The 27,946-nt window shown below is 38.1% G+C and overlaps 1 protein-coding gene across 7 annotated transcripts in view; it reads left to right on the top strand.

The window, feature by feature from the left end:
* Positions 1–27,946, top strand: part of ltbp1 (latent transforming growth factor beta binding protein 1) — a 318,864-nt gene that overhangs the window by 182,353 nt on the left and 108,565 nt on the right. For 5 of the 7 annotated variants that reach the window (XM_062058983.1, XM_062058978.1, XM_062058979.1 and 2 more), the window contains 5 exons: positions 5,310–5,477; positions 9,443–9,616; positions 18,777–18,863; positions 20,847–20,972; positions 21,042–21,167. In XM_062058983.1, coding sequence (XP_061914967.1) covers positions 5,310–5,477; positions 9,443–9,616; positions 18,777–18,863; positions 20,847–20,972; positions 21,042–21,167 — 681 coding nt within the window. The remainder of the gene's footprint in view (positions 1–5,309; positions 5,478–9,442; positions 9,617–18,776; positions 18,864–20,846; positions 20,973–21,041; positions 21,168–27,946) is intronic. The other 2 variants (XM_062058981.1, XM_062058980.1) reach the window with 1 other exon arrangement.

Raw genomic sequence — 27,946 nt, 5'->3', positions numbered from 1 at the left:
ATACCTGTGGCGGTGGGGGCGTGGATATGGGCGTGGTCACCATGACATCATCGAGTAATTTGCATAATTTACTACAATGATTTGATTTTCTCTAAAAAGGCTCAAAAAATGTATACTTACTAATTAATAATAACAGTTTTGTTTTAAACGTCCATCCATCCATTTTACATTATAATTACAACCCTTTATGTACATATTTATATACAGATTTGAACAATAAGTTATTCACTGAAATATAATTATTAATTGTGGTTCTTACAAAAAATATATCTTATAAAATATAAAAGCTAAAATGTCTCAAAGCTCTGCCCCTTTATTTAGTGCATACTAAATAATTTAACTTTAGCCTACTACTACAACCATATTATTTACCAGCAACATAAAGTGAAACAGAGGCAGAGGTGTCCTGCCACAGTCAGTAACAAATAAACAGAAAACAGTAGTGGTGGTAGATAGACACAGAGCTTCATCAAACATCTGATCCACTGAACAAAGAGCTCCAAAAATATTGAACTTTAGACTGCCATCAGTTTTACTCCCTACACTTAACCATGTGTTTCCTACTGCCTGCAGACTTTGCACCCTTTGTTATATACACATGTTGTGTTTCTAATATAAATACATTTAATAAAGTCAAATACAAATAAGGCAACAAGAGAAGTATCCTACACTTCTCTTTTGTAAAGTAAATCTGAACAGCCGATATGGGCATCTACATCAACTATATGATTTGCCTGAGAAGCTGGAGAGGACAAAACATATATATATATATATATATATATATATATATATATATATATATATATATATATATATATATATATATATATATATATATATATATATATATATATACATTTTTTTAAATTTTTTAATTTTATTTTTATTTTTATTTGTGGCGGACGTAATTCTTTCGTGGCGGACCGCCACAAATAAATGAATGTGTGGGAAACCCTGTCTTAAGAACATAGTCAAAGTCCGCCCGTTTCTCTCTCAGGCTAATAAGAGGTTCTAATGCATGCTTTTATTTCCTGTCGTTTACAATGCCTTGCTCTCTGGCCTTCCCAAAAAGAATATCAGAAGTCTACAATTATTACAAAACACAGCTGCACGCTTGCTGAGAAAGACCAAAGGGCGGGGGCACGTTGCACCATTTTTAAAGTTGCTGCATTGGTGGATTTTAAAGTTCTATTATTAGTTTTTAAATGTCTTAATGGCCATGCGCCTTAATTATCTGACTTGCTTTTACCTTATCAACCCTCGCGGATCCTGAGGTCGTCAAGCACAGGCCTTTTAACTAATCTTAGAACAAAGATCCACTGTGATGCGGCATTTAGCCACTATGGCTCCCACCTGTGGAACAGCCTGCCAGAGAGACTCAGGACTGCAGAGAGCGATGAAATTTCTGAAAAAAGACACACCCTTTTAATCATGCTTTTTATTGATCATCTGTTTTGGATTATTTTATGGTGTTGTTTTCTATTTTAATCATTAATATTTCTACTATTATTCTCTCAATGTTATGTTTTTATTAACTTATTAATGTAATATTTTAATTATTTATATTTTAATGTTTACATATATTTTATCATAAGTTTTATACTTTTTTTTTTCATGGCGTTAATTTAGTTATTCTCCAGTGTGGGACGCCTCAAAGGTGGTATTTTCCCTCAAATCCTCACTGCCATGTTTTGTTTATGTTTTGTTATTGTCAATAGTGCTGTGTGTGTGTGTGTGTGCGTGTGTGTGTGTGTGTGTGTGTGTGTGTGTGTGTGTGTGTGTGTGTGATTGCGTGTGTGTTTTCTTCTCTTCTTCTTCTATTATTTTTTTATTTTTTTGTTTGTTTTGATTTGTTTTGTACATCACTTTGTGTTTGCCACTTTCCTGTGCATGAAAAGTGCTATGTAAATACATTTTGTTTTGATTTGACAAGAGTGTAGAGTGAATGATTATATTCATTATAAGAAATCAGTCAAATGAGCACAACACACATTGTTGTTCTCCAGTGTTTACAGTTTTGGCCTTTCTTTCATGTTCTCCCTAATGGTCTTTTGTGCTTTGGAAGACATATTTGGTCTGTTCCAGTGAAAACAAATCCAGCTGTCATTGGCATGTGGAGATGTTTGATTGCCCACACAAACTAAACTCCTCTGCATGCTTTCATCTGAACAACACTGAGCTGCTCATGTTTATTCTTGTCTTTCTTACAGTCGCTGCTTAATGTCTTTCTGTCTTTTTTGCTCTAACCTGGTTCTCAAGGTGCTGGATTCATGCAGTCAAGTACTTGTTTGTCTTACGCAACACGAGTTGCATGTTGGGTTGTCCCAATGCAACTTTTTCACTTCCAATTCGATACTGATATTGGAGTCATGACTACAGGCCGATACCAATTCTAATCCGATTTTATATCAGCGAGAATCATACATACTTTTATTACTTTGTAGTGTTGGAGCGTTAAAAAAGGCTTGATTGAGTGAAATTACTGTTATTTATTACTAAATTACAGTTAGACTAGACTAGATAGGTATAAAAAACACTTTTTGTCATTTGATTACTCGTGTAATTTAATGCTTCAGCTTTGACAGCCTTTGTGTACACTAATTCAATTCAAGGATCAGTGCTTTAGTTGCCATTTTTAAGTTTTTTTTTTTAATAGGATTTTTTTTTATATTATACATGGTAGTGGTGAATTATTGGGATTTATGGTCTTCTGGTGTGTACACCAAAACCAAACCAAAAAACTCTGTCACAAACCCATATTAAGATCTTTAAGTACCAATATTAAAAGCACAAAAATCCAAGGAAGTTTACGACTCACTATTCTTAAAGTATTGTGAATATTCGGAAACGGAAACAGCACTTCTTCTTTTTTTTTATTTAGACAAGAATACATCTTTCTTTGTTTTATGCATTTTTACTTGTAATATACTGAAAATATGAGGTGGCTAACAATGAAGCTAATGGGAGTAATATATTGCGCGCATAGAGCCCTCTAAAAAACACAGAGAAAAACCGCGAACAATACTTCATTCACATGTCTTGACTTGTGATTTTTGAACCAAGTGTTACCGATATTGTTAATATAAGCGTTAATGTTGAGGAAGTACTTTTAGCGGGGCCGTGATCACATACTAACTAGTAACTAGCTAATGCAGCTATTGACGTACTGAGCTGCTGCTGCATCGCCTCTGAGCTGATAAAAGTTCATTTTAGATTATAAATCAGGCTTCTTAGTTGTACAGTAGGAGGTTGTGGCCATAAACCGAGAAGTTTATGAGAAGTCAACCTTGACGTTTAACTTAGACCTGGAGATCGCAAGGAAGACACGAAAAGATAGTTTTGCTTTTGGTTTTTGGTTTTTCATTTAAACGTAGAAGATGTGAACATCCCATCAGTCAGCATCCCAGTGAGAGCAGACTGGCGTTTTTAATGGAGTTCTTTTTTTTTTTTTAAAGAGATTATTAATACATGAAAAAAAACTTCTTGCAACATGCTTTTTTCCGGTGTTCTGCCAGTCGTGTGGTCTCTTAGTGCTAAAGAAATTAAGTTATGTTGTCTAGATTACACTTCTATGTTGCAGAAAAGGTCGCACTGATCACAGATATGTAGACGGATGTGAAGCAAATGAGTGTTTCCATGTTGACAGCCGATAATACACACTAAAACTTATCTTTAGCATGGCGGTCTGCACGACTTTTGTACTTGTTATCAATTGTACACACGGTCTTAGTAGATCACTAGCAACACAGAATTGGAAATCCTACCCTGCAGTGTGAACGTAGCCTTAAAGATCTATTTATTTATTTATGTTTCTCCTATTTGACCCTCCATCCTAATCTGAAGAGGACATTTGTGTTTTACATAACATCTATTTCTCCCTCAAAATGTTTAAATCTGACAATATTAATCGACAAGAAATGTACACGATGGAGGATGCCGGTTCTCCCATTTCAGTCCCATTTATGTAGACACTCCCATTTCAGTCCCATTTATGTAGACAAGCTCATCAAGTCCTGGACCGCCGTGTTTTTCCTATTACTAAAACGTGCCCACTTAAGTCGACGTCAACAAACATTGTCAAACGCTATATGTTCGACCAAATATGAGAGCCAAAAGAATAATTTCCATGAAAAATGGTTAATTCACGTAGACATGTGTTGTAGTATTAACTTCATCATTATCACTAGGCAGCAAAATAACTTGTAATTACTCCACATTTAACATGCACGCACTCACTTCCTGTTCAGCGTATAGTAAATATTTATTTTTAAATTGTTAGCCGCTGCAATGAAGATTTACAAAAACTTAAGAGGAACATGCGAAATTAGCTCAATAAGATAAGAGTAGGGATGTCCGATAATGGCTTTTTTGCCGATATCCGATATTCCGATATTGTGCAACCCTTAATTACCGATACCGATATATACAGTCATTGAATTAACACATTATTATCCCTAATTTGGACAACCAGGTATGGTGAAGATAAGGTCCTTTTTTAAAAAAAAATATAAAATTAAATAAGATAAATAAATTAAAAACATTTTCTTGAATAAAAAAGAAAGTAAAACAATATAAAAACAGTTACATAGAAACTAGTAATTCATGAAAACGAGTAAAATTAACTGTTAAAGGTTAGTACTATTAGTGGACCAGCAGCACGCACAATCATGTGTGCTTACAGACTGTATCCCTTGCAGACTGTATTGATATATAATGTAGGAACCAGAATATTAATAACAGAAAGAAACAACCCTTTTGTGTGAATGCGTGTAAATGGGGGAGGGAGGTTTTTTGGGTTTGTGCACTAATTGTAAGTGTATCTTGTGTTTTTTACGTTGATTTAATAACAAAATAAATAATAAAAAAACAAAAAAAACCAGATACCGATAATTTCCGATATTACATTTTAAAGCATTTATCGGCCGATAATATCGGCATGCCGATATTATCTGACATCTCTAGATAAGAGTATACATTTTGTATGAAAACACAAAAAATATAAATATGCACAAATGGAGTAAAGCCATTTCAACAAAATGTTTATCATCCATTATGTTTATGACTCTGAACAAAATCACACGTGAACGCAAGATTTTGGTTATGACGACAAGCGTTTTTGTTGACGTGAATCAGCCAGTCTGAGGGCCGCGGACCATTCTGTTGCCATTATTGTGTTTGCTTCGGTGAAAGGGACTTCTTGATTTCTTCACTTTGTCATGTGTTTTCCCTTGTGTTGTCTCCTCCACCCTGGTGCGCCACTTCCATCGCATCCGCTCTGGTCTTTGCCCTCCTCCTGCACTCCTCCTCAGCCAACATATCTGCCGTCCAAGAGGAGAAGGGAGCTTGCTTCCGTTTGGTGAGCTCAGGGAGGCAATGTTTGCACCCAGTGTCTGCTCAGCTGAGCAAGCAGCTCTGTTGCTGCAGTGTGGGCAAAGCCTGGGGACCACATTGTGACAAATGTCCCCCTCCAGGAACAGGTAAGGCTCCCAGACCTTAGACCTTAGTCATGTCTCTGTCGCCTGTTCTTTATCCCACTTCAACTGTTTAGCACTTTCATTTGTAAAAGGCAAACAGAATGCACAATCACTGAAGCGATCATATCCTTCAGCTTTCATTTGACTGTTGACCAATTACAAACTTCTAAATCGTCACAATGATTAAAGTCAGTCCCTCCAGGATTTCACAGGCCTGAACTTGCAGCAGCTTTTACAGACAATTGCGGCAAAAGTTGCTTATTTGTTTTCAATAATATTGAATGAACTTGTCATTTTATCAATTTGTTCTCGTTGTTTTAAGTGTTCCTTGTAATCTTAACCACACAGACTTAAAATAAGACACCAGATGGCTGTAAAAGCACATAGTAAGAGCTCATTGTCAAATTACTGTACTGTTATAAGTAACTAATAACTAATCATAGTAATAATGAACTATAATCGTAGAAAAAAAAACACCACCGCCTTAGTTTCCGCTGTCTGCTCTGTCCACAAGTTGTTTTATGCTTGAAAAATGTACTGCACTTTTCTTTTCTTTTTTTTCCTATTGTGACAATCATTATAGAAAGAGATGACGACAACATTTTTATGGATTCTAAATATTAAATAAATGTAAATAAAAGTTGCTTACAGCGGGGCCAAAGGAAGCTCCTCTATTTCGCCCATAAAATCCAATAAATAACCATTCAAAAAGTTCCTACAATACATTTCGTATTAGTGATATTGTTATTAAAAGTACTAACACGGACAAACTATTTAGAGTGGTGCTATGATCAGTAGTTTCTTTCCTTATATGTGATCTGCTGCTTCCTTGCTTCCTTGCTCCCTGTAAGTTTATTCTAGATCCTAAATCATGCATTTCACCTGGACAGAAGAAGTCTGAGTAGGTATTTTGAAAAGTTGGTACACTTTGACAGCCATTTAAGACCCAAAAATGGCGAGAAAGACACACAAAGATGTTTGGTGCCTCCTGATTAGACACTTGACGTGTGCGTTTGAATGCAGGTTAAGTTGCGACCATTGGACAAAGTTGCGAGGACGCGCATAATTGTCACGGATTGGTTGAATTTGCGTGAATTGGTCGTAGATTATTGGAGGGACTGTTAAATGGGAGGCAATTAGCGGTGTAACACACTTTTCTTGTTACTAAAAAGTGCCCGCTAAGTCAACAACAATATACATGGTTATGTAAAAATCAATAAAAACAAAAGAAGAAGGGTTGGTGGAGGCAACAGGAAAGGAACTTTCCCTTATATTCAAAGTGTTGGCGTACAGTGGTACCTCCATTCAACAGTGTCACCCATTAATTGGTGCTTGCCCCCCTTAAGAAAAGAAAAAATAATATCACGTGGCATCCCATTTAAAAAGAAGAATAAACTTTTAGATACAAAGTATTATACGAAAAACAATACAAATACATGGTGTACAAACAACCACTATAGTTTTATAAAGTAATGTAATGGTGAAGTACAACATTTACTCGGAGTGGCATTGATATTGTATATCGGTCCAGCAAAAAAAACAAGTAAGGGATTATGAGAGTCTCTTTTGTTAGCCAGCTGGCTAACAAGCTCACTATCTTACTGAGAGACCACATTCTCCAGATGTCTGACAAGCGTTTAAATGCTCACTCATAACAGACGAACTGCCATGAAAAGCAAGGTCCACTTTGTAAACTGAGCTAGTTATTAGTGTCTTTGACATGTTTAGGGTTATATGTTTCCATATTTTGATGTTGTTGCAGTAGCCACAACCATTTTTTTCTTCCTCTTGCTGCTAGTAGCCGGTCGCATGTTCATTTTTTTACAGAAAAACACAAGCAATGATGTCACCGACTATTATTTTTGTTGACGAATTGATGCACCTTTATAATCAATATATTACATTTTAGAAGTAAATGGTCTAGTCAGTTCAGTGATTTTTATTCAGTTCACCACAACCTAGCAATTAGTTTTCAAAGAGATGTATTGTCTCATCTTTGACAAGTGCTCACAAATCCTAATAGGACTTGCGGTAAGTCAGGTGAGGAAAGTGCCAGGTCATTCTTCGGTCATCATCAAAGCCTTTTGCTCGCTAAGCCGAAGAATTTTGCTTTTAGTTGGTTGTGTTGGTTATGTAGTCTTATCTTGCATGAAGATCACAGCTTTCCTAAATGCTGCAGGCTTCTTTCTGTACTACTCTTTGGTAAATGAATTATCCAGGAACTGGCAGTAGGCGTTCTTTACTCCACCTTTAAAGGGAAACTGCACTTTTTTGGAATTTTAAGAACATAATTCACAATACTTATGTGGGACAAAAACACGCAGGTATTTCTCTTTTCTGTTTGTTCTAAATAGTGAAAAACTGCTAGCAAGAGGTGAGTAACAATGCTTATTAAACACGCAAAAAAAATATCCAAAAAACGTCAACAACGCTCTATTTACATGTCGTGACCAGCATATTAACCAAACTATAGCGACATTGTTATTGTAAGCGCTAACACCGAATAACTACTTCAGCACGTTGTATAACAAATTATACAGCGTCTTGCTCCGAGACGCTCCCCTGGCCACTAGTGAGAGGTAAGCTAGCTACTGAGCTTCTGCTGAATCGCCTGTGAGTTTGTAAAAGTTAATACTATATTATCACGCTTCACACCTGTATAGTAGAATGTTGTGGCCATAAGACAAGATGTCGGTCAACTTTGAAATTCTCTGTGCCAATTAAATCAGGGGATACATGCTCTCAACTTAGACCTGACGACATCACTCGGAAGACTCAAGAAAATTATTGTTAGTTCTCAGCATTATTTATCTGAGGATTGTGCCGAATTTACCAGCTCAACTGGAAGCACAAAACTTGTGCTGAGTGGTACAATCAGTTGGCAAATATTGGAAGTAACTGTTTTATTATGTTGTTGATTAAACATATAGCACTAGTGCTGAATACTAACGCAAGGTCAGGGCTTTAGTGTTTCTATATAGCGGGATCTACTTACCGTATTTTTCGGAGTATAAGTCGCTCCGGAGTATAAGTCGCACCGGCCGAAAATGCATAATAAAGAAGGAAAAAAACATATAAGTCGCATTTTTTGGGGAAATGTATTTTATAAAACCCAACCCCAAGAATAGACATTTGAAAGGCAATTTAAAATAAATAAAGAATAGTGAACAACAGGCTGAATAAGTGTACGTTATATGACGCATAAATAACCAACTGAGAACGTGCCTGGTATGTTAACGTAACATATTATGGTAAGAGTCATTCAAATAACTATAACATATAGAACATGCTATACGTTTACCAAACAATCTGTCACTCCTAATCGCTAAATCCGATGAAATCTTATACGTCTAGTCTCTTACGTGAATGAGCTAAATAATATTATTTGATATTTTACGGTAATATGTTAATAATTTCACACATAAGTCGCTCCTGAGTATAAGTCGCACCCCCGGCCAAACTATGAAAAAACTGCGACTTATAGTCCGAAAAATACGGTAGTACCTAGCTTCTAAAACTTGTAGCTCATCCCCCTTACATCCAGACTCAAAAAGATAGAGTTGTGAATTATCATTTGTCCAAAAGTAGTACCGTAGTCGTTGGCTCTCACCATGTCTGCCAGGTTTTGTAGTTGTTATTGTTGTTGATTAAAGTTGCGTTCATTGCTATGCGCTCATTGAAATGCGACCAGGAAAGTAGTTATGGTAATGCTTGAAAAGAACAAAATACGTAAATATCACATGTTATCATGCATGTGTCTGTTACTACATTACATCTTTACAACATGTATTGATGGATGTTTTTGTGCTTAAAGGCAAAACAAGTTCATCCCCATTACCCTTGCTCGCACTTTTTCTCTATTTAGATCGCGTAGATAATCGAAAGACGTGTGTTTTTTCTCACACGAGAATTTTGGATGATGGTCATAATTCCATAATTCTAAGTTTTGTTGTTTTTTTTCTTCACAGCCATGTTCAAAGACATCTGTCCTGGGGGAATGGGCTACACTGTTCTTCCAAATCCACCTGCCAGTAAGCCAGTTACAGTAAACCAGAAGCCCACGGACCCACTGACCCCACGCCCACTGCCGACGCTCGACAAACCAGTGGTGGTTTTTGGGACACCAGAAGAGATTGTACCAGGTGAGTCTCTTATTTGTTTACTTTGCAAGTCACTCATGGTCTAGCAGTTAACTCGCCTGACTTCTGTGCTGGCAGTGTTAGTTCAGTCCTCACTCACTTTCAGTCATTGTCCTTTAACTGACTGATGAAACGTCCAAGGTGTACTCAGCACATTGAATCCATTGCAGCTGGACTGTTAAGGTTGATGTCTAAACTGTAATTACTATTTACACTTGATGTGTTGATTTGACACACTGAACTTGAAATGGTTCACAACAGTGTCATAAGGGACGTCGTAGTCACTACTAAGAAGCATGAACCATCATCTAGAGTCCACTGCACCAGCGTCTGGTCTGGCTCTCAGTCCAGTACCTAACAGCAGTCACAGTACTTTTGCACCCAGTGTAGGTCTGTGCTGATAAGCTTCTACAGACCGTCACTGACAAATAAGTCATGTTGGAGGTGGTTTTGGACTGGAGAACATTCTCCACAATGTCTTCATTCATAGAGTGGAACCAAATTTTGGTTCTTATACAGGGTTCCTAATTCTTAAAGTTTGTAAATTTGTAAATTTCTCCATAAGAAACAATGTAAGATAATGGGATCCATTGTACACTTTGAACATCCTATAAAATATGATACAATACTGTATATCAAACAAACTTAATAAGGGGGAGATATAACATCGTTTTAGTTATTAACAAGTCAAAACAACAAGCTAAACTGTGCTGAATGCTCTTCTCTGCCAAAACGCGGACACACAGAAGTAATTATGGTGCTCTCACAAACAATCAGAAATCACACAAATCCTTTACTTTAACACCATACTGCTACAATAATATACATTTGAAAAAGTAACATACACTTACTGTTAGGGATGATACTCGAAACCGGTTTTCCCGGTTGTTCGATAAGAAAAGAACCGAGTCCTCGGACTCGAATCCCTTTTTGAGAACCGGTACCCGTTATCGAGACCACTATAGTAAAGAAAAAGAGTTGGTTCTTTATTCGAATCCCTGGGACCAATCCCGTCCCGACCAGAAATGCCCCGTGAGACATCACAAGAAATTACGTCACGTAGCTCAGTCATTAGGAGCAGATAGGAAAAGCGCTCCAAGGTGTAATAAAGTTCAAAACAAAAGGTATAATCCAATGAATAACTTTACTAAAATATTTGAGCAGGGTACAAACACATGACGAACACTTTTACGACCAACCGGAAACATAGCAACCAGGCTAGCAACGCACCTTGTTTACGGCAGCTGTCGCAACGTTCTTAAAGCAACCGCAGCACATACATATATGACATCTCCCTTTTTTAACTTTTGTTTTTTTTTCCTTGTAAACAAAACAAAATCACACTGTATATGTGTTGTCTGTCTAATTATAAATGATGCAGACGAGGTATGTTGGCTGAGTTCTTGACGTTTACTTTCACAGCGTGCTCATAACCTCATTCTTAGCTGCCGGGTGGCAACATGCAACAACACTTTTCGGGGCTACCGCGCATGCTCGTCACTCCCGTTGCATGCTGGGTAGTGTAGTTGTTATATTCCCTAGCTCATAACATCACATCTTTCCCCCTATAAAGAAATAATGTTAACTCAATAAAGTGTATTTCTTTTTTTAGCTTTAACTTTTCATTTTTTAGCATTGTAACCACATTTGCAAACAACTTTTCTCTTCATAGAATTTTCTTTCAATAAAGAAATAAAGTGCAAAAATGTCAAAGCATCAAAACAAACAGTTATGACAAATAGCAGCAGAAGTGCACTTTTTGGAGAGCTGTATTATTTTCAGTTTGGTGCCCAAGGGACTGATTTTATTTAACACTATAGTATTATTTATACACCTATAGTGATCACAGAGACAGGTTGTTTTTGTGTTACTGTATATATTTGTTTTTCTTAAAAATCCCACTTAATATACTTTGGGTAACAACAGTCAATATTTATTTTTTTATTTTATTTTTTTAGGGCGGTAACAGTCAATATTTATTTATTTATTAGATTTTATTTTTTTCTTATATAATAAAAGGGAGCTTTTGTTGAACCAAATATTATGTGTTTTTTCCATATACAACAACCTATCTGGACTCAATAAGAGAACCGATAAGGAATCGGTTCGATAAGAGGATTCGATAATAGGCTCGAACTCCATAATTTCTTATCAAACATCATCCCTACTTACTGTACATCGACGAAGAAGGAGCTGACCAGAACCAGCAGACAGACAGAGGGAAAACGTAGTGCAGGGGGAGGGGCCAAGGGAGTATGTGCCATGAAAGAGGCCCCGCTGAACGAGAAATAGTTTTTGTCTGGGCTGTGAAATTAGTCTGATTAGCATTTTTTTCCAGAAAAGTCCGGTCTCATCATAATTAACACTTGCTGTGGTAGAAACAGGCGTCATCGATTATTTCATACTTGCAAGCGCCATTATTGTACTTATCCCAAATAGTCTTTTTTTTCAACTCCACAGCGATTCCCTCCTTTTCACGCTGGTCTGTTGTCTTTTTGGGGACTCATACTGAGTGAGCCAAACGGACAAAACTTGTCAAAAGGGGAAAAAAACACACAAATGACAAGACATTGTTTGCACACAGGAAACATAGTTGGCTAAATCTAAATGTTCGTAAATCGAGAAGTTAGCAAACAGAGGGGTTCATAAATCGAGGTTTTTTGATTGATTGATTGAAACTTTTATTAGTAGATTGCACAGTACAGTACATATTCCATACAATTGACCACTAAATGGTAACACCCGAATAAGTTTTTCAACTTGTTTAAGTCTGGGTCCACGTAAATCTATTCATGGTAAATGAATTGACTCTGTACTGCTAATTGTTAAGCCGCTTCTAAGTAAATACGGGGCCAGAATTGCCGATAGGAATATCGATAGCGATAGCTACTTAGGTTTGTTCAAGAGCACCAGAAGTTTTTGATGTTAACTGGCTGTCCAGCATTGCCGAAGTAAACATGCTTCAGGACTGCTTGTATCGGAGATTATATCGCACATTTGACATGCTAGCTCATAAAATCCCATACTTGTTTTTTTTTTTGCTGATATCGGATAGATATCTGATATCAATATTGGATTGTGACACTCCTAATACAGGACGTTCTGCAAGAGATGCTATCTGAATATGATTTTTGGGACCAAAGAAAAGAAGTAAGAGTATCAATATTAGACCAGAAGACATTGTGCGGTGTTTAACAGCAGTGTTTTACTTCCAAAGTGAAGTGTAAGACAAGAAAACAATCGCTTGGTTCTAGCAGCAGTAAAAATGTCTGCTTTTGTTGTATTTAGAACGTTTTTACAAGTGTGAGCTGCCAAAAAAGGGAGTGCGCCAAAACATCTGGTGAGCTAACTTCAGCTGTACACGAGGTAAAATACATTTATATGATGTGTGCAGCTGCATTTCCTTTCTGTGGGTAGACTCACTCTCCCACACTTAAGCCACATTTCCACCAAGTGATATGGTTCAGTTCAGCTCACCACAGTACAGTTTGGAAAGCTAAATGTGGATCTGTTTCCTCTGCAAAATGTGTGGACTGATGAGGATAGTGGAATGATCTATTAGGAATGTACAGACCCGATATTGATATCGGATATCTATCCGATATCAACAACAACAAAAAAAACTACTGGATGATATGGGTTTCTTTGTAAAATGTGTGATATAATCTCCGATACAAGCAGTCCTGCAGCGTGTTTACTTGTGCAAAGCTGGACAGCCAGTTAACATCTAAATGTCCTCCAATAAACACACAAAGTTGATCTTTTCTTGTATTGTAGTCTAGTCATTTACAAAAGGTAAACATGGTAGGTTATAGGCTACTAGGAACTTGCAGCTGCACAACAGCGAAGCACATAATAACACACGAGCTAGACATACTGTACGTAATAAGTGTCCTTACTGTAACAATATTGCAGCCAAGAATACTACAATAATTGTAGTTGCATATTACTTACACATACGAAGTCTCCAAGGAAGAAGTGTATTAGAAAGTATCCAGTAGTAAATGTGTCTGTATCATTCAACTTACTGTGTCATGAGCTTAATTTATTGAATTATTGTGGCCATTGGGTATCCCCCAAAAAAAGAAAAATACCACTTCAGTTTAACTTAAAGACAGCGTAAGTCCATTTCAGATAAATAGGTTAGTATTCTTAATTCCTACAATTATTCTCTTTTTAACTAATTGCGCTTCATCAAACATTTTCTAGCATTCCACATTGAAAAAATAATAATAATTTAAAAAAATACATATGGCAACACTAAAATTGGCCCTAGTGTGTGAATGTGAGTGTGAATGTTGTCTGTCTATCTGTGTTGGCCCTGTGATGAGGTCCAGGGTGTACCCCGCCTTCCGCCCGATTGTAGCTGAGATAGGCTCCAGCGCCCCCCGCGACCCCGAAGGGAATACGCGGTAGAAAATGGATGGATGGATGGATGGATGGATATATATGTATATATGGTAACACTTAAGTATGGGGAACATATTCACCATAAGTTAGTTGCTTATTAACGTGCAAATTAGTAACATATTGGCTTTTAATGAGTCATTATTAAGTACTTATTAATGTCTTATTCTGCATGACCTTATTATACAACCAGTAAGCCATTAACTAAGAGTCTTCCCTCAATAAGGTTAGGGTTAGCTGTTAGGGTACTTAGAATATGTTCCCCTAGTGTCCAAATAACTCTAAATTAAAGGCCTACTGAAATGAATTTTTTTTATTTAAACGGGGATAGCAGATCTATTCTATGTGTCATACTTGATCATTTCGCGATATTGCCATATTTTTGCTGAAAGGATTTAGTATAGAACAACGACGATAAAGATTGCAACTTTTGGTATCTGATAAAAAAAGGCTTGCCCCTACCGGAAGTAGCGTGACGTAGTCAGTTGAACATATACGCAAAGTTCCCTATTGTTTACAATGATGGCCGCATGAAGTGAGAGAGATTCGGACCGAGAAAGCGACAATTTCCCCATTAATTTGAGCGAGGATGAAAGATTTGTGGATGAGTAAAGTGCAAGTGAAGGACTAGTGGGGAGTTGAAGCTATTCAGATAGGGAAGATGCTGTGAGAGCCGGGGGTGACCTGATATTCAGCTGGGAATGACTACAACAGTAAATAAACACAAGACATATATATACTCTATTAGCCACAACACAACCAGGCTTATATTTAATATGCCACAAATTAATCCTGCATAAAAACACCTGCGTGTTTGTTACGCTAGCTCCTAGCTCCTCTGCTAGCTCCTAGCTCCATAGAACACGCCAATACAATTCAAACACCTGATCAACACACACAATCACTCAGCCCAAAAGACCGTTCACCTAACCCAAGGTTCATAAAGCTTATATATTTTTAAAAAGTTACGTACGTGACGCGCACATACGGTCAAGCTATAAAATGTTTAGCAGCCAAGGCTGCATACTCACGGTACCTGATATTCAGCTGGGAATGACTACAACAGTAAATAAACACAAGACATATATATATACTCTATTAGCCACAACACAACCAGGCTTATATTTAATATGCCACAAATTAATCCTGCATAAAAACACCTGCGTGTTTGTTATGCTAGCTCCTAGCTCCTATGCTAGCTCCTAGCTCCATAGAACACGCCAATACAATTCAAACACCTGATCAACACACACAATCACTCAGCCCAAAAGACCGTTCACCTAACCCAAGGTTCATAAAGCTTATATATTTTAAAAAAGTGACGTACATACGCAAAAAAAAGTTGCGCACATACGGTCAAGCGATCAAATGTTTAGAAGCCAAAGCTGCATACTCACAGTAGCACGTCTGCGTCTTTGTCATCCAAATCAAAGTAATCCTGGTAAGAGTCTGTGTTGTCCCAGTTCTCTACAGGCGTCTGTGTATCGAAGTCAAAAGTCCTCCTGGTTAGAGTCTCTGTTATCCGAGTTCTTCCATCTTGACTGCATCTTTCGGGAATGTAAACAAAGAAGCGCCGGCTGTGTACTGTTGTTGCTGACTACGTTTGAAAAATACGTCCATTTCGCACCGACAACTTTCTTCTTTGCTTGCTCAGCTTCCTTCTCCATAATGCAATGAACATGATTGCAACAGATTCACGAACACAGATGTCCAGAATACTGTGGAATTATGAAATGAAAACAGAGCTTTTTCGTATTGGCTTCAATGTGGAAGGCATACCCGTGTTCGCCGGGCTACGTCACGCGCATACGTCATCCTCAGAGGCGTTTCGAACCGGAAGTTTAGCGGCAAATTTAAAATGTCACTTTATAAGTTAACCCGGCCGTATTGGCATGTGTTATAATGTTAAGATTTCATCATTGATATATAAACTATCAGACTGCGTGGTCGGTAGTAGTGGGTTTCAGTAGGCCTTTAAGTCTTTGTTACTAAGAATATGTTCTCCATCGGCCAATACTCATGGGTCCAATATTGGTATCGTATCGGAAGTGAAAAAGTCTTATATCAATGTAAATAGGAGGACGCTCATTAACTTTGATACATTTTGTACTTATGACCAACACATTTAACCAAAAAAACATACATAGATGATAAAGGCATTCATCTTTTTAGTTTAGTAAGGACTGACCTTTAATGTGTCCAATTCCTACAGAAAGAACCTTGTCTTCTTCCAGCCTGCTTTCCAGTTTTGTAACTATTTTGCCATTGTTGGTCCAAGTCTTAAAGTGCATCTGGTTGCCATTGTGTTTAACCAGTCGCCCATTCATGTTGACACTTGTTGTAGCTGTCTTACGTTTTCTATTCCCTGTTAGCAAACGTTACATTAATGGCACCTTCTTGGATCAAAGCAGTGGTCTCATTTGCAGCCTGTTAGGCCATTTACAGCCCCTTAGACAGGCATTTTGTGGCATTCTACTTCATAATTGAGTGCAATTGCGGCATGTGCACCCTGGGTGGCTAATAGTTAAATAAATTATGGAACTCTTGAATTTCACTCGACACTAACTACGGTGCAAACACAAAAATGACAACACAACAAAAACCTATTGGGCAACGCAAAGAGGAACTTGTTGTAAGCGAGCTGATCATCTCCAAGGAAACTCAACATCTCACAATATAAAATGTTTACATTCAATTTTACATTTTTAAGACTTAACCGTTAAATCAGGGGGTTTTAACCTTTTTGATCCCGGGACCTAACTTTTTTACTACAGCAGAGCCTGGGGCCCACTCAAATATTATCACTGAATTAGTAATATTACTCTTGATTTTAACATACATACAGTTCACAACCTTGTCAAAAAAAAACACGAGTTAATCACAAAGATTATTATTTATTTAACACATAAACCTTAGGCTTAGGTCAGGCTGATTAGAAAAATATACACTTATCAAATATACTGTATAAGAATTGACTCATTAATAATTGATGACAAATAAATGTACATGCAATTATGTTGTGTATAAATTAAATTAACTAAATAAATAATGAGTATCTTTCTCAACTAAACTGTATGTAGCTGAGCCGCATCAGAGTGGTCAAGGAGCCGCATGCGGCTCCGGAGCCGCGGGTTGCCGACCCCTGGTCTAGTCTCTTACGTGAATGAGCTAAATAATATTATTTGATATTTTACGGTAATGTTTTAATAATTTCCCACATAAGTGGGAGTATAAGTGGCACCCCCGGCCAAACTATGAAAAAAAACTGCGACTTATAGTCCGAAAAATACGGTAAATGAAAATACAGCTTCACCACTTTGGTAATAATTTTTGCGTTTAAAACACTTATTTATAAGCTTAGCTCCAAACTTCTTCTGTTTGTTTGAGATTGTTATCACTGCCTCTAGTGGTGTAAAAGTGTATTACAACTAAGCATCGCTGCAGCCCAGACAGACCACAGCTGAGAACCAGATATTTTTTGACATCCCTCTTGGGGCCGCTCATGGTCAATCAATAGGCCTATGGTTAAGAAACACAGCCTTAAGGCTGGAATATACTCTGGCGGCGCCTTGTTTGATTTATAGTTTTTCTGTGGGGGGGTGGCGCCCGCCTTGTAATTCTCTTTCAAAACACTAAGGGGCAGTGTGTCCTGAAAGAGCAACCTCGGCTGTCGTTGACTAGATAATTACTTCTTGTAAAGGGGGATGATAACCACAACATTGATATCTTTGGCTACACTGGAACTAATCATTCAGACAATCTTCAGTTTACTTTTATTAGACGTTTTACTAATAAACCAGAGGAAAATAAGTTTGTAAAGATGGACCGTGCAACTTATGAATGAGTCGCGGAAAAGGACGCTATTATTATTCGCAACGCCATTTGGCCGTTCGGGACAGGACAAAAGAGAGCTATCATGTAATTGTAAATAAACAAAACTGGTAAATCACTATTATAACGACCAATTGATGTTAATGTGTATGGTCATGTGCTTTTGATGTTTGGCAATAAAAATTAAAAAGAGTGCCGTACTTTGTGACTTTCTTCTGGATGCAACAAAAACACAATAAGCTGAAAAACGACATTATTTTTTACAGCGCACTGAGATATAAAATACACAATAAGCAAATGTTTAATCACTGTTACTTTATTTCATTCAATACTTTGTTCATTTCAATCACAAAGTCTGCTCTTGTGTGGTCGGGTACCCTTTTCAAAAGCTGACCAATCACAGTTCCGCCTCCGCCGACGCGAACCTGGGGTTTTTGGGAGGTGCACGCTAGGTTTGCAGTAAAGGGACGCAGTGGTAGGGGGCAACTCTGCTTCACTTACGCAGGTTAGGTGACGCAAAAGTATACACCAGGCTTTAGTCTTGATAAATCACACTGTGTGCGCTAAATAGTTGAATTTGGATTTTGTCTTACCAGTATTGTGGGCGTTCTGATATTTAGCACATATACTGCATATTCCTTAAGACAGACACGCTAAATGGATCGTGCCCCTTATTTTGCTCACTTAAGAGACTCAATCCTCTGCGCACAAGCTTAGTCAATCAGCAATTGCATGTTCTATCAAGTCTGCTCCTGTTTTATTACATGCAAACCTTTAGTAGATCATGTCCTTTGTCAGTGTCACTTGAACTGCACCAATTGGTGTATGCCTGGTGGAATACAATGTGGTCATCCATTAACACACATTTTTAATTATAAATAAAGTATTACTGCATCTATTCATTTGTGTTTTCTTAATTTGATAGAGGTTGTTGAGCAGAGTTCTCCTCCTGTTCCAGTGGAGGTTTTCCCTTCTAATGCAGGCCAGAACATCGCTCCAACCCAGTCTGCAGGTATGAGTAACACTTTTTATTTATTGTTTGTCTTTATTGTTGACTCTTCTCTTGAAGCATCAAGACCGCTAATAGGATTTGGTCCCAGTAATCACATTTCCCTGCTCTAGCTACTCGACTTTGTTTTTGTGCAATACTCCTCATTGGAGGGACACGTAAATAAAGGTGGTCCTCGGGTTATGAATAAGTTGCAATCCCAGACGTTTCTAGAAGTCGAGTTATAGTTTAAGTCGGATCGTATTCCTAAAATGTACATACATTAACTACACATTACTTACACATACCAAGTCTCCAAGGCAAAAGTGTACAGTAATAAAAGTGTCTGCGTCATTGAATTTACTGCTTCAAGCTCAAGTTAATGAATTATTGTGGCCACTCTGGGTTGCTAAAAAAAAGTTTTACCACTCCAATTCAACTTAAAGACAACGTAAGTCAATTCCAGACAGTTAATAATAAGTGTTTTTATACCTACCATTGTTCTCTGTTGGATTTATTTTACTTGATCAAACCATTTCTAATATCTATACTACAAAATAATAAAAATGTGTATGATTCCTGGCTGATATTGTAAGGGATCAGTATCGGCATTGGCCACTACTCAATCTTCCAAAATCGGCATTGTATTGGAAGTGAAACAGTTATATCAGGACACCCCTAATATTTGTATTATTAATTAAAGGTGTCATATGATGATTTTTTTTTTTAATATTCATTTAAAACACTTCCTCAGAGATTAAATGTAGTTTTGAAAAATATATTTCAGTTTATTGTCCTCCACCCAAGGCAGGTACTGTATCTTAGCCTTAGCCAGGCTTTAAGCTTCATATCCATAAATGAAGCTGAAAGTGTGTGTAGTGACTTGTTAAAGTTAAAGTACCAATGATTGTCACACACACTAGGTGTGGTGAACTTTGTCCTCTGCATTTGACCCATCCCCTTGTTCACCCCCTGGGAGGTGAGGGGAGCAGTGGGCAGCAGCGGTGTGCAGGTTAATACAAACAATTACAGAGCATTTTCGGTTTTCGAGTCGCACTGAGGGGGCTTAGACCATCGCCTGAAACCAAGAAGTGCCGGAATGTGCCTCTAGGTCACGTGATTGCAACCCACCTATTGCAAGAAATTTAGTCTTGATTTTCAAAATGTTCTTTCGGGGCTCGTGTGGCAGCACTTTGTGTCGATAGAAGTTTTCCTCTTTTTTCTCAAAGAGTGCTCACATGCCTGAAAATTTAAAAAAATAAAACAATATTTAAAAATAAAAACACTATAAAGTAAAAACTTAAACTAAAAAGTCAATGGTAGTTTTGCACAAAGCCACTTGAACATGGACTATATAAGAAACAGTATTTTAATCAGACAAGAGATATTTACAGCTAATATTACAGTCAAGACAAGAACTCTCAGGCCTCATTTACACTGCACACCAAATCGGACACAAAGTGACACAGATCTGATTTCTTTTGCCAGTCTAAACACTCCAAAGTGCTTCAAATCAGATATTTCCGGTCAACTTCCTTTGTTTTCACTTTATCGAACTGTACATGCAAGTGATGTCGAGGCCACATTGGGGCCACAATGACTACGTTGTTGATGACTGAAGTGCTGATATCAACCAAACCTAACCCCCCCGCCCCAAGTGTAATTGTAGTCTCAGTAGCTTCCATTAAAGACCCACAAAAATTGCAGCCTGGAAAGAAAACCAGAGGCTTCCCTCCATTTAAGCATAGCCCTTCCCATGTCTGGGCATCCGAGTGGTCCACCACTTTCCTATGTAATGGCTCGATTTACAAAATGCGATCGTTGAATGTTAATTTTTAAACTGAGAGCTATTTGGCTCGCCTCTGGAAATTGCATTGCGGGGTTAAGAAAAATCCGGGAGTTTTAGTGTTAAATACGCAGAATAGAAAATATGCATGATCAGTTTTTGATTTTAACACTTTTGGTGGATTAGTATTAACTGCATTGGTTGTCCCTTTAATGAAACAGAGGTGGACGAATGCCAGATCAACCCGTTTATTTGCGGTCAAGGGATTTGTTACAACAAGGCAGAAGGCTACACTTGCCACTGTCATGACGGATACCGCTTGAATGAAGCCCTTACTTCCTGTGTGGGTCAGTACAAAACGTCATGACGTTTACAAACATTACTTCCGTGTGCTAAACAATGTGTTTGTTGTTCAGATGTAGATGAGTGTTTGGAGAGCCCATCTTTGTGCTCTGGTGGTCTTTGCCAAAACTCAGAGGGGAGTTTCCTGTGTGTGTGTCCTCAAGGATTCCTGGCTGATGAAGACGGAACCAGTTGTGTTGGTGAGTGTCAGAATGTGCTCTCTTTGACTAATTATTTGATTTGTGTTTGATGACACACACTTTTTCTGTATGTGTTTTTTTTGCATGGATCTTAGGGGGGGTTACCAGGGCCTCCCCTCCCTGTATGCAGATCACACGCATGAAAATAGCAACATGAAGTGTGAAGAAGCGCATGTAAAATGTCAATCAATGAATGACTTGGCGCTTCATATAGAATTTTACTATAATCTTCCTGCTGCGCCACTGAGAAGATTTGAATGTCAAATTTCCCCCCAACATTGCCAGTGTCCGTTGTGGTGCATGGCGCTGGTCTTGTCAGGTAGTCATACTGGGTTTGAGCCACAGTCTGAGCTGTCAGAAAGGTTTGCGAATGTAGGTTTTAATTATGTTAAGTTTGTTATGTGGCACTAAAGCAGGTGTGGGCAATTAATTTTTACCGGGGGCCGCATGAGCAACCCGAGCACTGCTGGAGGGCCACACCGACAATATTTCAATTACATTTTGCTTAAATTATTTTTGATATACCGTAAGATAAAAAATAATAATATTTTCATTTAACCTAACTTATCTTTATACAAAAGCAGATGGCTTTTGATGGTTTTATTTTTAACACTTTCTTACACAACACTTCCTGATGTATAATACCATGCAAAAATTTCAATTTCTGTCACTTTATCCTGCATCCTCTTTGTTGTGAACGTAGCACGCCTGTAAGGTGATTGGCGAAGAAGGAGGAAGCGTTGCTGTTGCGGAAATGAGGAGTGAGGATAGCTGTGCGTGTGGAAAGAACGAGATAAGTTGAGCTGTGTTAGTATAGCTTGCTCAATAAAAGTTTAAAAAGAGCGTCAGACTTGGTGTGCACTTCTTCTGGACTCTACAATTGATGTCAGAAGTGGGATGAAATGACTCCCAGTTTGCCTTGCCATCAAACCTGTGAGTCTTCATTGAGGGCGGAATTCCCCCATGGCAAGCAGCGTGAGCTGCACCTGTAGACACTGCCTCTCTCTCTCTCTCTCTCTCTCTCTCTCTCTCTCTCTCTCTCTCTCTCTCTCTCTCTCTCTCTCTCTCTCTCTCTCTGCGGCAAGCTCCTCACGTGGCACGTACCGCTCGATGACGTAGCAGGCTGCGCACATAATTAAGCAGTGCATTATGCGCAAAGTTTTACTTCTGACATCAATTGTAGCGTCCAGAAGTGCACACCAAGTCTGACGCTCTTTTTAAACTTATATTGAGCAAGCTATACTAACACAGCTCAACTTATCTCATTCCTTCCACACGCACATATCCTCACTCCTCATTTACGCAACTCAAGAACACAACATCAACTTCAGCAGGTCGTTACACTATATTCTTTAAACACAGCAACATGTGTACCACAAATTAAGCACACGGCTTTACCTTTACTTGGCAGTCCATGTCTTGTTGAAAACACGCCATTCGTCATCACCTTTTCTTTTTTTAGCGTCTCGGGGATAACCGGGCGCACCGCCCATAAATAACACTTTTCAAAATAAAAGCAGCACAGTTGTATTGCACGCGCGACATAGATGTTTTTTTAAATTTATTTTGTAATTTGTGATTGCCGCTGCGCGCACAAGCATACGTCCACACGGAAGTCATACAAATAACGCTTTTCAAAACAAAAGCAGCACCGTTGTATTGCACACTCGAGATAGATACTTTTTAAAATTTATTTTGTAATTTATGATTGGCCTCACGCGGGCCGGACAGGGACGTACAAAGGGCCGGATGCGGCCCGCGGGCTGCAGAATGCCCAGGTCTGCACTAAAGAAATACGTTTATTTCCCATAAATTTGTGTCACTAAAGAAATTTTACATAAAGTGTGAAAAAAATCTTAAAACGGTGCTTGGTGCCCGAATTTAGCCAGATCTGGGTTTTATGCTACTGATTCCGATTGTCCATTAGTGGGCTCGGCCAAAATCGATCACATGTCAGTGGCCTAGTGGTTAGAGTGTCCGCCCTGAGATCGGTAGGTTGGAGTTCAAATCCCAGCCGAGTCATACCAAAGACTATAAAAATGGGACCCATTACCTCCCTGCTTGGCACTCAGCATCAAGGGTTGGAGTTGGGGGTTAAATCACCAAAATGATTCCCGGGCGCGGCGCCGCTGCTGCCCACTGCTCCCCAAGGGGATGGGTCAAATGCAGAGGACAAATTTCACCACATCTAGTGTGTGTGTGTGACAATCATTGGTACTTTAATCTTTTAATCTTTAATGTACAAACATTTTTTATGTATTTAAGTTAAAGTTAAAGTACCAATGATTGTCACACACACACTAGGTGTGGCGAAATGATTCTCTGCATTTGACCCATCACCCTTGTTCACCGTCTGGGAGGTGAGGGGAGCAGTGAGCAGCAGCGGTGGCCGTGCCCGGGAATCATTTATGGTGATTTAACCCCCAATTCCAACCCTTGATGCTGAGTGCCAAGCAGGGAGGTAATGGGTCCCATTTGTATAGTCTTTGGTATGATGACAGTGTAACAATATCAACACTATATTTAACTAGTTCCTTATTCTGTTTTATTACAAACAATTGGTTGTACACAATAACTAACCAGAAGTAAAAACTTCTATATCTGCTACTATTTTAAATCATTTGGGTTTCCTGGAGGGTTTTGCCCTCCAAGTCCTCCTGTGTTTATGGAATTATTCCTTGAATTTGTAAACGTTAACAAAAATGACAAAAACTGATTTTGTTCAAATAAAAATAGCAATCTAATAATTCTGATATTGATTATATACTGATATTATCTTTGGTATCAAAACTACTGATATATGGATGGATCCGCTCTCCCCTTATGTGTATGCCTGGCCGCTACATAGCAGCAGGCATCGTTATATTATCCTCTCTCTAACAAGCGATTAGCACGCCTTCTTGTCTGCTCCAGCGTGTTCTTACTTTGCGTAAAACTTACTTAGCCTGGCCTTCCAGTGATAATAATACTTGTAATACATGTAGTGTATTTGCCGCAGTGGAGGTGATGATTAACTTAGTGAAGCAGCTCCATACTGTATATGAACATACAAAGTCAGCTGGTAGACACATAAATGCTCACCGGAACATCCTAATGAAGAACGGATCGGACCAGGACTTGATGAGTTTGTCCACATAAACATGGTCGACTTAAACGGGTATATTCTATATAAACTGAATAAAAATACAGTATAAATGCAACACTTTTGTTTATGCTCCTATTTTTCATGAGTTCAACTTTTAGTGTACACACAAAATACCTATTCCTCTCAAATATTGTTCACAAATCTAAATAAATCTGTGTTAGTGAGCATTTCTTCTTTGCCAAGGTAATCCATCCCACCTCATAGGTGTATCAGGATGCTGATTAAACAGCATGATTATTGCACAGGTGTGCCTTAGGCTGCCCACAATAAAAGGCGACTATAAAATGAGCATCCATCCATCCATTTTCTACCGGTTGTCCCTTTTTGGGGTTGCAGTTTTGCTTTATTGGGGTCTGGGGTGTCAGAAAAGCAGTCAGTATCTGGTGTGACCACCATTTTCCTCATGCAGTGCAGCACATCTCCTTCGCATAGAGTTGATCAGGTTGTTGATTGTGGCCTGTGGAATGTTGGTCCACTCCTCTTCAATAGCTGTGTGAAGTTGCTGGATATTGGCAGGAACTGGAACATTCTGTCATATATGCCGATCCACAGCATTCCAAACATGCACAATGGGTGCCATGTCCGGTGAGTATGCTGGCCATGCAAGAACTGGGATGTTCTCGGCTTCCAGGAATTATGTGCAGATCCTTGCAACATGAGGCCGTGCATTGTCATGCTGCAACATGAGGTGATGGTCTCGGGTGAATGGCACAACAACGGGCCTCAGGATCTCGTCTTGCTATCTCTGTGCATTCAAAATGCCATCAATAAAATGCACTTGGGGGCCACTCGATTCGCAAAGTTGACATCCACATGACGCCACACATGCTGTCTGCCATCTGCCCCGAACAGTAAAAACCAGGATTCATCCATGAAGAGCACACCTCTCCAACAGCCATTGAATGTGAGCATTTGCCCACTCAAGTCGGTTTTGACGACGAACTGCAGTCAAGTCAAGACCCTGATGAGAACAAGGGGCATGCAGATGAGCTTCCCTGAGACGGTTTCTCACAGTTTGTGCAGAAATTATTTGGTTATGCAAACCAATTGGTGCAGCAGCTGTCCGGGTGGTTGGTCTCAGACGACCATATAGGTGCACCTGCTGCATGTGGAGGTCCTGGACTGGTGTGGTTACACGTGGTCTGTGGTTGTGAGGCAGGATGGATGTACTGCCTAATTCTCTGAAACGCCTTTGGAGACCGCTTATGGTTGAGAAATGAACATTCAATTCATGGGCAGCATCTCTGGTGGACATTCCTACAGTCAGCATGCCAACTGCACGCACCCTCAAAACTTGCGACATCTGTGACATTGTGCTGTGTGCTAAAATTGCACATTTCAGAGTGGCCTTTTATCGTGGGCAGCCTAAGGCAAACCTGTTCAATAATCAGGCTGTTTAATCAGCATCTTGATTAGTGATGCTGTGAAGTGGGATGGATTAGCTTGGCAAATAAATGCTCACTAACACAGATTTAGACAGATTTGTGAACAACATTTGAGAGGAATAGGTATTTTGTGTATATAGTAAACGTTTTAGATCTTTGAGTTCAACTCATGAAAAATGGGAGAAAAAATAAAAGTATTGTGTTTATATTTTTGTTCAGAGTACATATGAATATGTAGCATACATCCAAAAAACAGGTTGAGGATATTTAACATAAATCCATTATAAGACCTCTTGAGGTGCAATAATCTTTGCTGTGGTAACTAAGTAATAAACATAATAAAATAACTAGTTTAAATAGTTATATAGTAAAATAGTAGTAGGGGTTGACTTCACTGTATCAACATTTCAACTTATTCCATTTGTATTAATGTTTTTGTTTTGTTTTATTACTACAATACTTAAAACAACTGTTGCAATTTAACTACGAATGTTGTACAATTAATTTTTAGAAATAAGATTAATCACACTTGTGAATTTTGAGTAATACCAGTAAAAAATGTCTTGCTTTCATAATTTAAACTGACAAAGAATATACATACACAAATGCCGTTTGAATGTCAGAATTTCATGCTCAAATATTTAAAATTGTATTTAAATGCACATATTTTTTTCCTCAAAACTTGCTTTTATAAAAACGTCAGAAATAAAGTGGAACCCTTTTTGACCAAGGTCCATCCTGTTCTTGTAATTACTAAAAAGTCGATGTCGACATACATGGCTGACCATTTTGTGGACATATAATGTTGCAAAAAGCACATTAGTGGTGATGTGAAAATCAATAAAAACAAGGGAAGAGAGGTGGGAGGAGCAACAGGAAAAGAAGTGTAACTTTGATTCAAAGTTTCAGCATAGAAGCAAAGATCCTTTCTTCTTTGGTGGTTTTAAACTTCTCTGAAGTTCTTGCATCTTCTTTTCCTCAACTAACAAAATGCAACATTCGCATTTTACACAATGGAGAAAAAGTATTTCAATTAATTGCTTGAGAAATGCTTCATCAACACACATTGTACTTTTGTCTCTGCACAGTCATAAGTAAATGTACAAGCTGTGGCTAGTTTCACTTATGTCAACAACCGCTTATGTCGACATGAGCCAAACGTCGACTAAAACAGGTTCCTCAGTAATCGACTTTGGGCCGAAATTGTTCAAGCACACTAACAAACACGTTACATTGACTTTTAGCTTTGTCCAAATAACATCATTAGCATTATTGTTTTTATTACTTTTTTATGAATTTAAAATGTCCAAACTTTGAAGACAGCCACCTTGTGCACTAGGAGCCAGGAACAATTGATTTTTAAAAATATGTTTTTAGGCCATCTCTGCGCTTACTTGCTGCGCGCGTACGTCATACGTCAGCAGTCATGAGCAGCTTTTGTAACCTGTAACCTGTTTTGAAATGTTTTGTTATCATTTATATACCAAATGATATATTGTGAGAATCAAATTGAATCGTGATTTGTTGTTCGTATTTTTTTATTGCACAGTAAACCCTTGTTTGTCGATGTTAATTGGTTCCAGACCTGACTATGGTATAAATACAAATACTATACTGTACAATAAATAATATTTATAAACAAAATTATAAATAGTATATGTTTATAGCTAGAGCATAACACCCTTGCATGACCTTCTAAATAACTTATTTACATTATAAGAGCCCTCTAGACAAGAAATAATACTCACATAGTCAGTTTTACCCTCGTTTAATCCAACGTAGTAATGCCGTTTCAGGCTCGACCAATCAGCGGCCACGATACTGGACAGTGCGCTTTGATTCGATTGGTCTCATCTATTGGTCTATTGTAGTATTGCTATTTTTGGTTCATTTAGCGGTTATTATGCCTAAAAATGCTTTTTTTAGGCCAAAAATATGTTGAATATGTTTTAAAAAATCCACACAATGTGACGAGGGAAGACTGTATCAAGACTAAATTGGGTTCCCAAGCAAAACATTTCTTTCGAGACCCTACCGTTATTTAAAATGTTCATTCTTTCTTTTTTATTTATGTGAAACAATTGTTATATATTTTTAATCAAACTTGAATTTAATTTGATGCAGGTTTTGTACTAAAACTAATTCATGGAAAGTAAATTGTTCAATAAAATAACAAAGTTATCATTTTGAAAACATACATTTTTACATTTTCTTGACACATCTCCTTCATTCCATCCCGACTGCTTACA

Source organism: Entelurus aequoreus, linkage group LG09 (genome assembly GCF_033978785.1).
Source record: "Entelurus aequoreus isolate RoL-2023_Sb linkage group LG09, RoL_Eaeq_v1.1, whole genome shotgun sequence".
NCBI lineage: Eukaryota > Metazoa > Chordata > Actinopteri > Syngnathiformes > Syngnathidae > Entelurus > Entelurus aequoreus.
The sequence above is the reverse complement of the archived record's forward strand: the minus strand, read 5'-3'. Positions and strand labels throughout refer to the sequence as shown.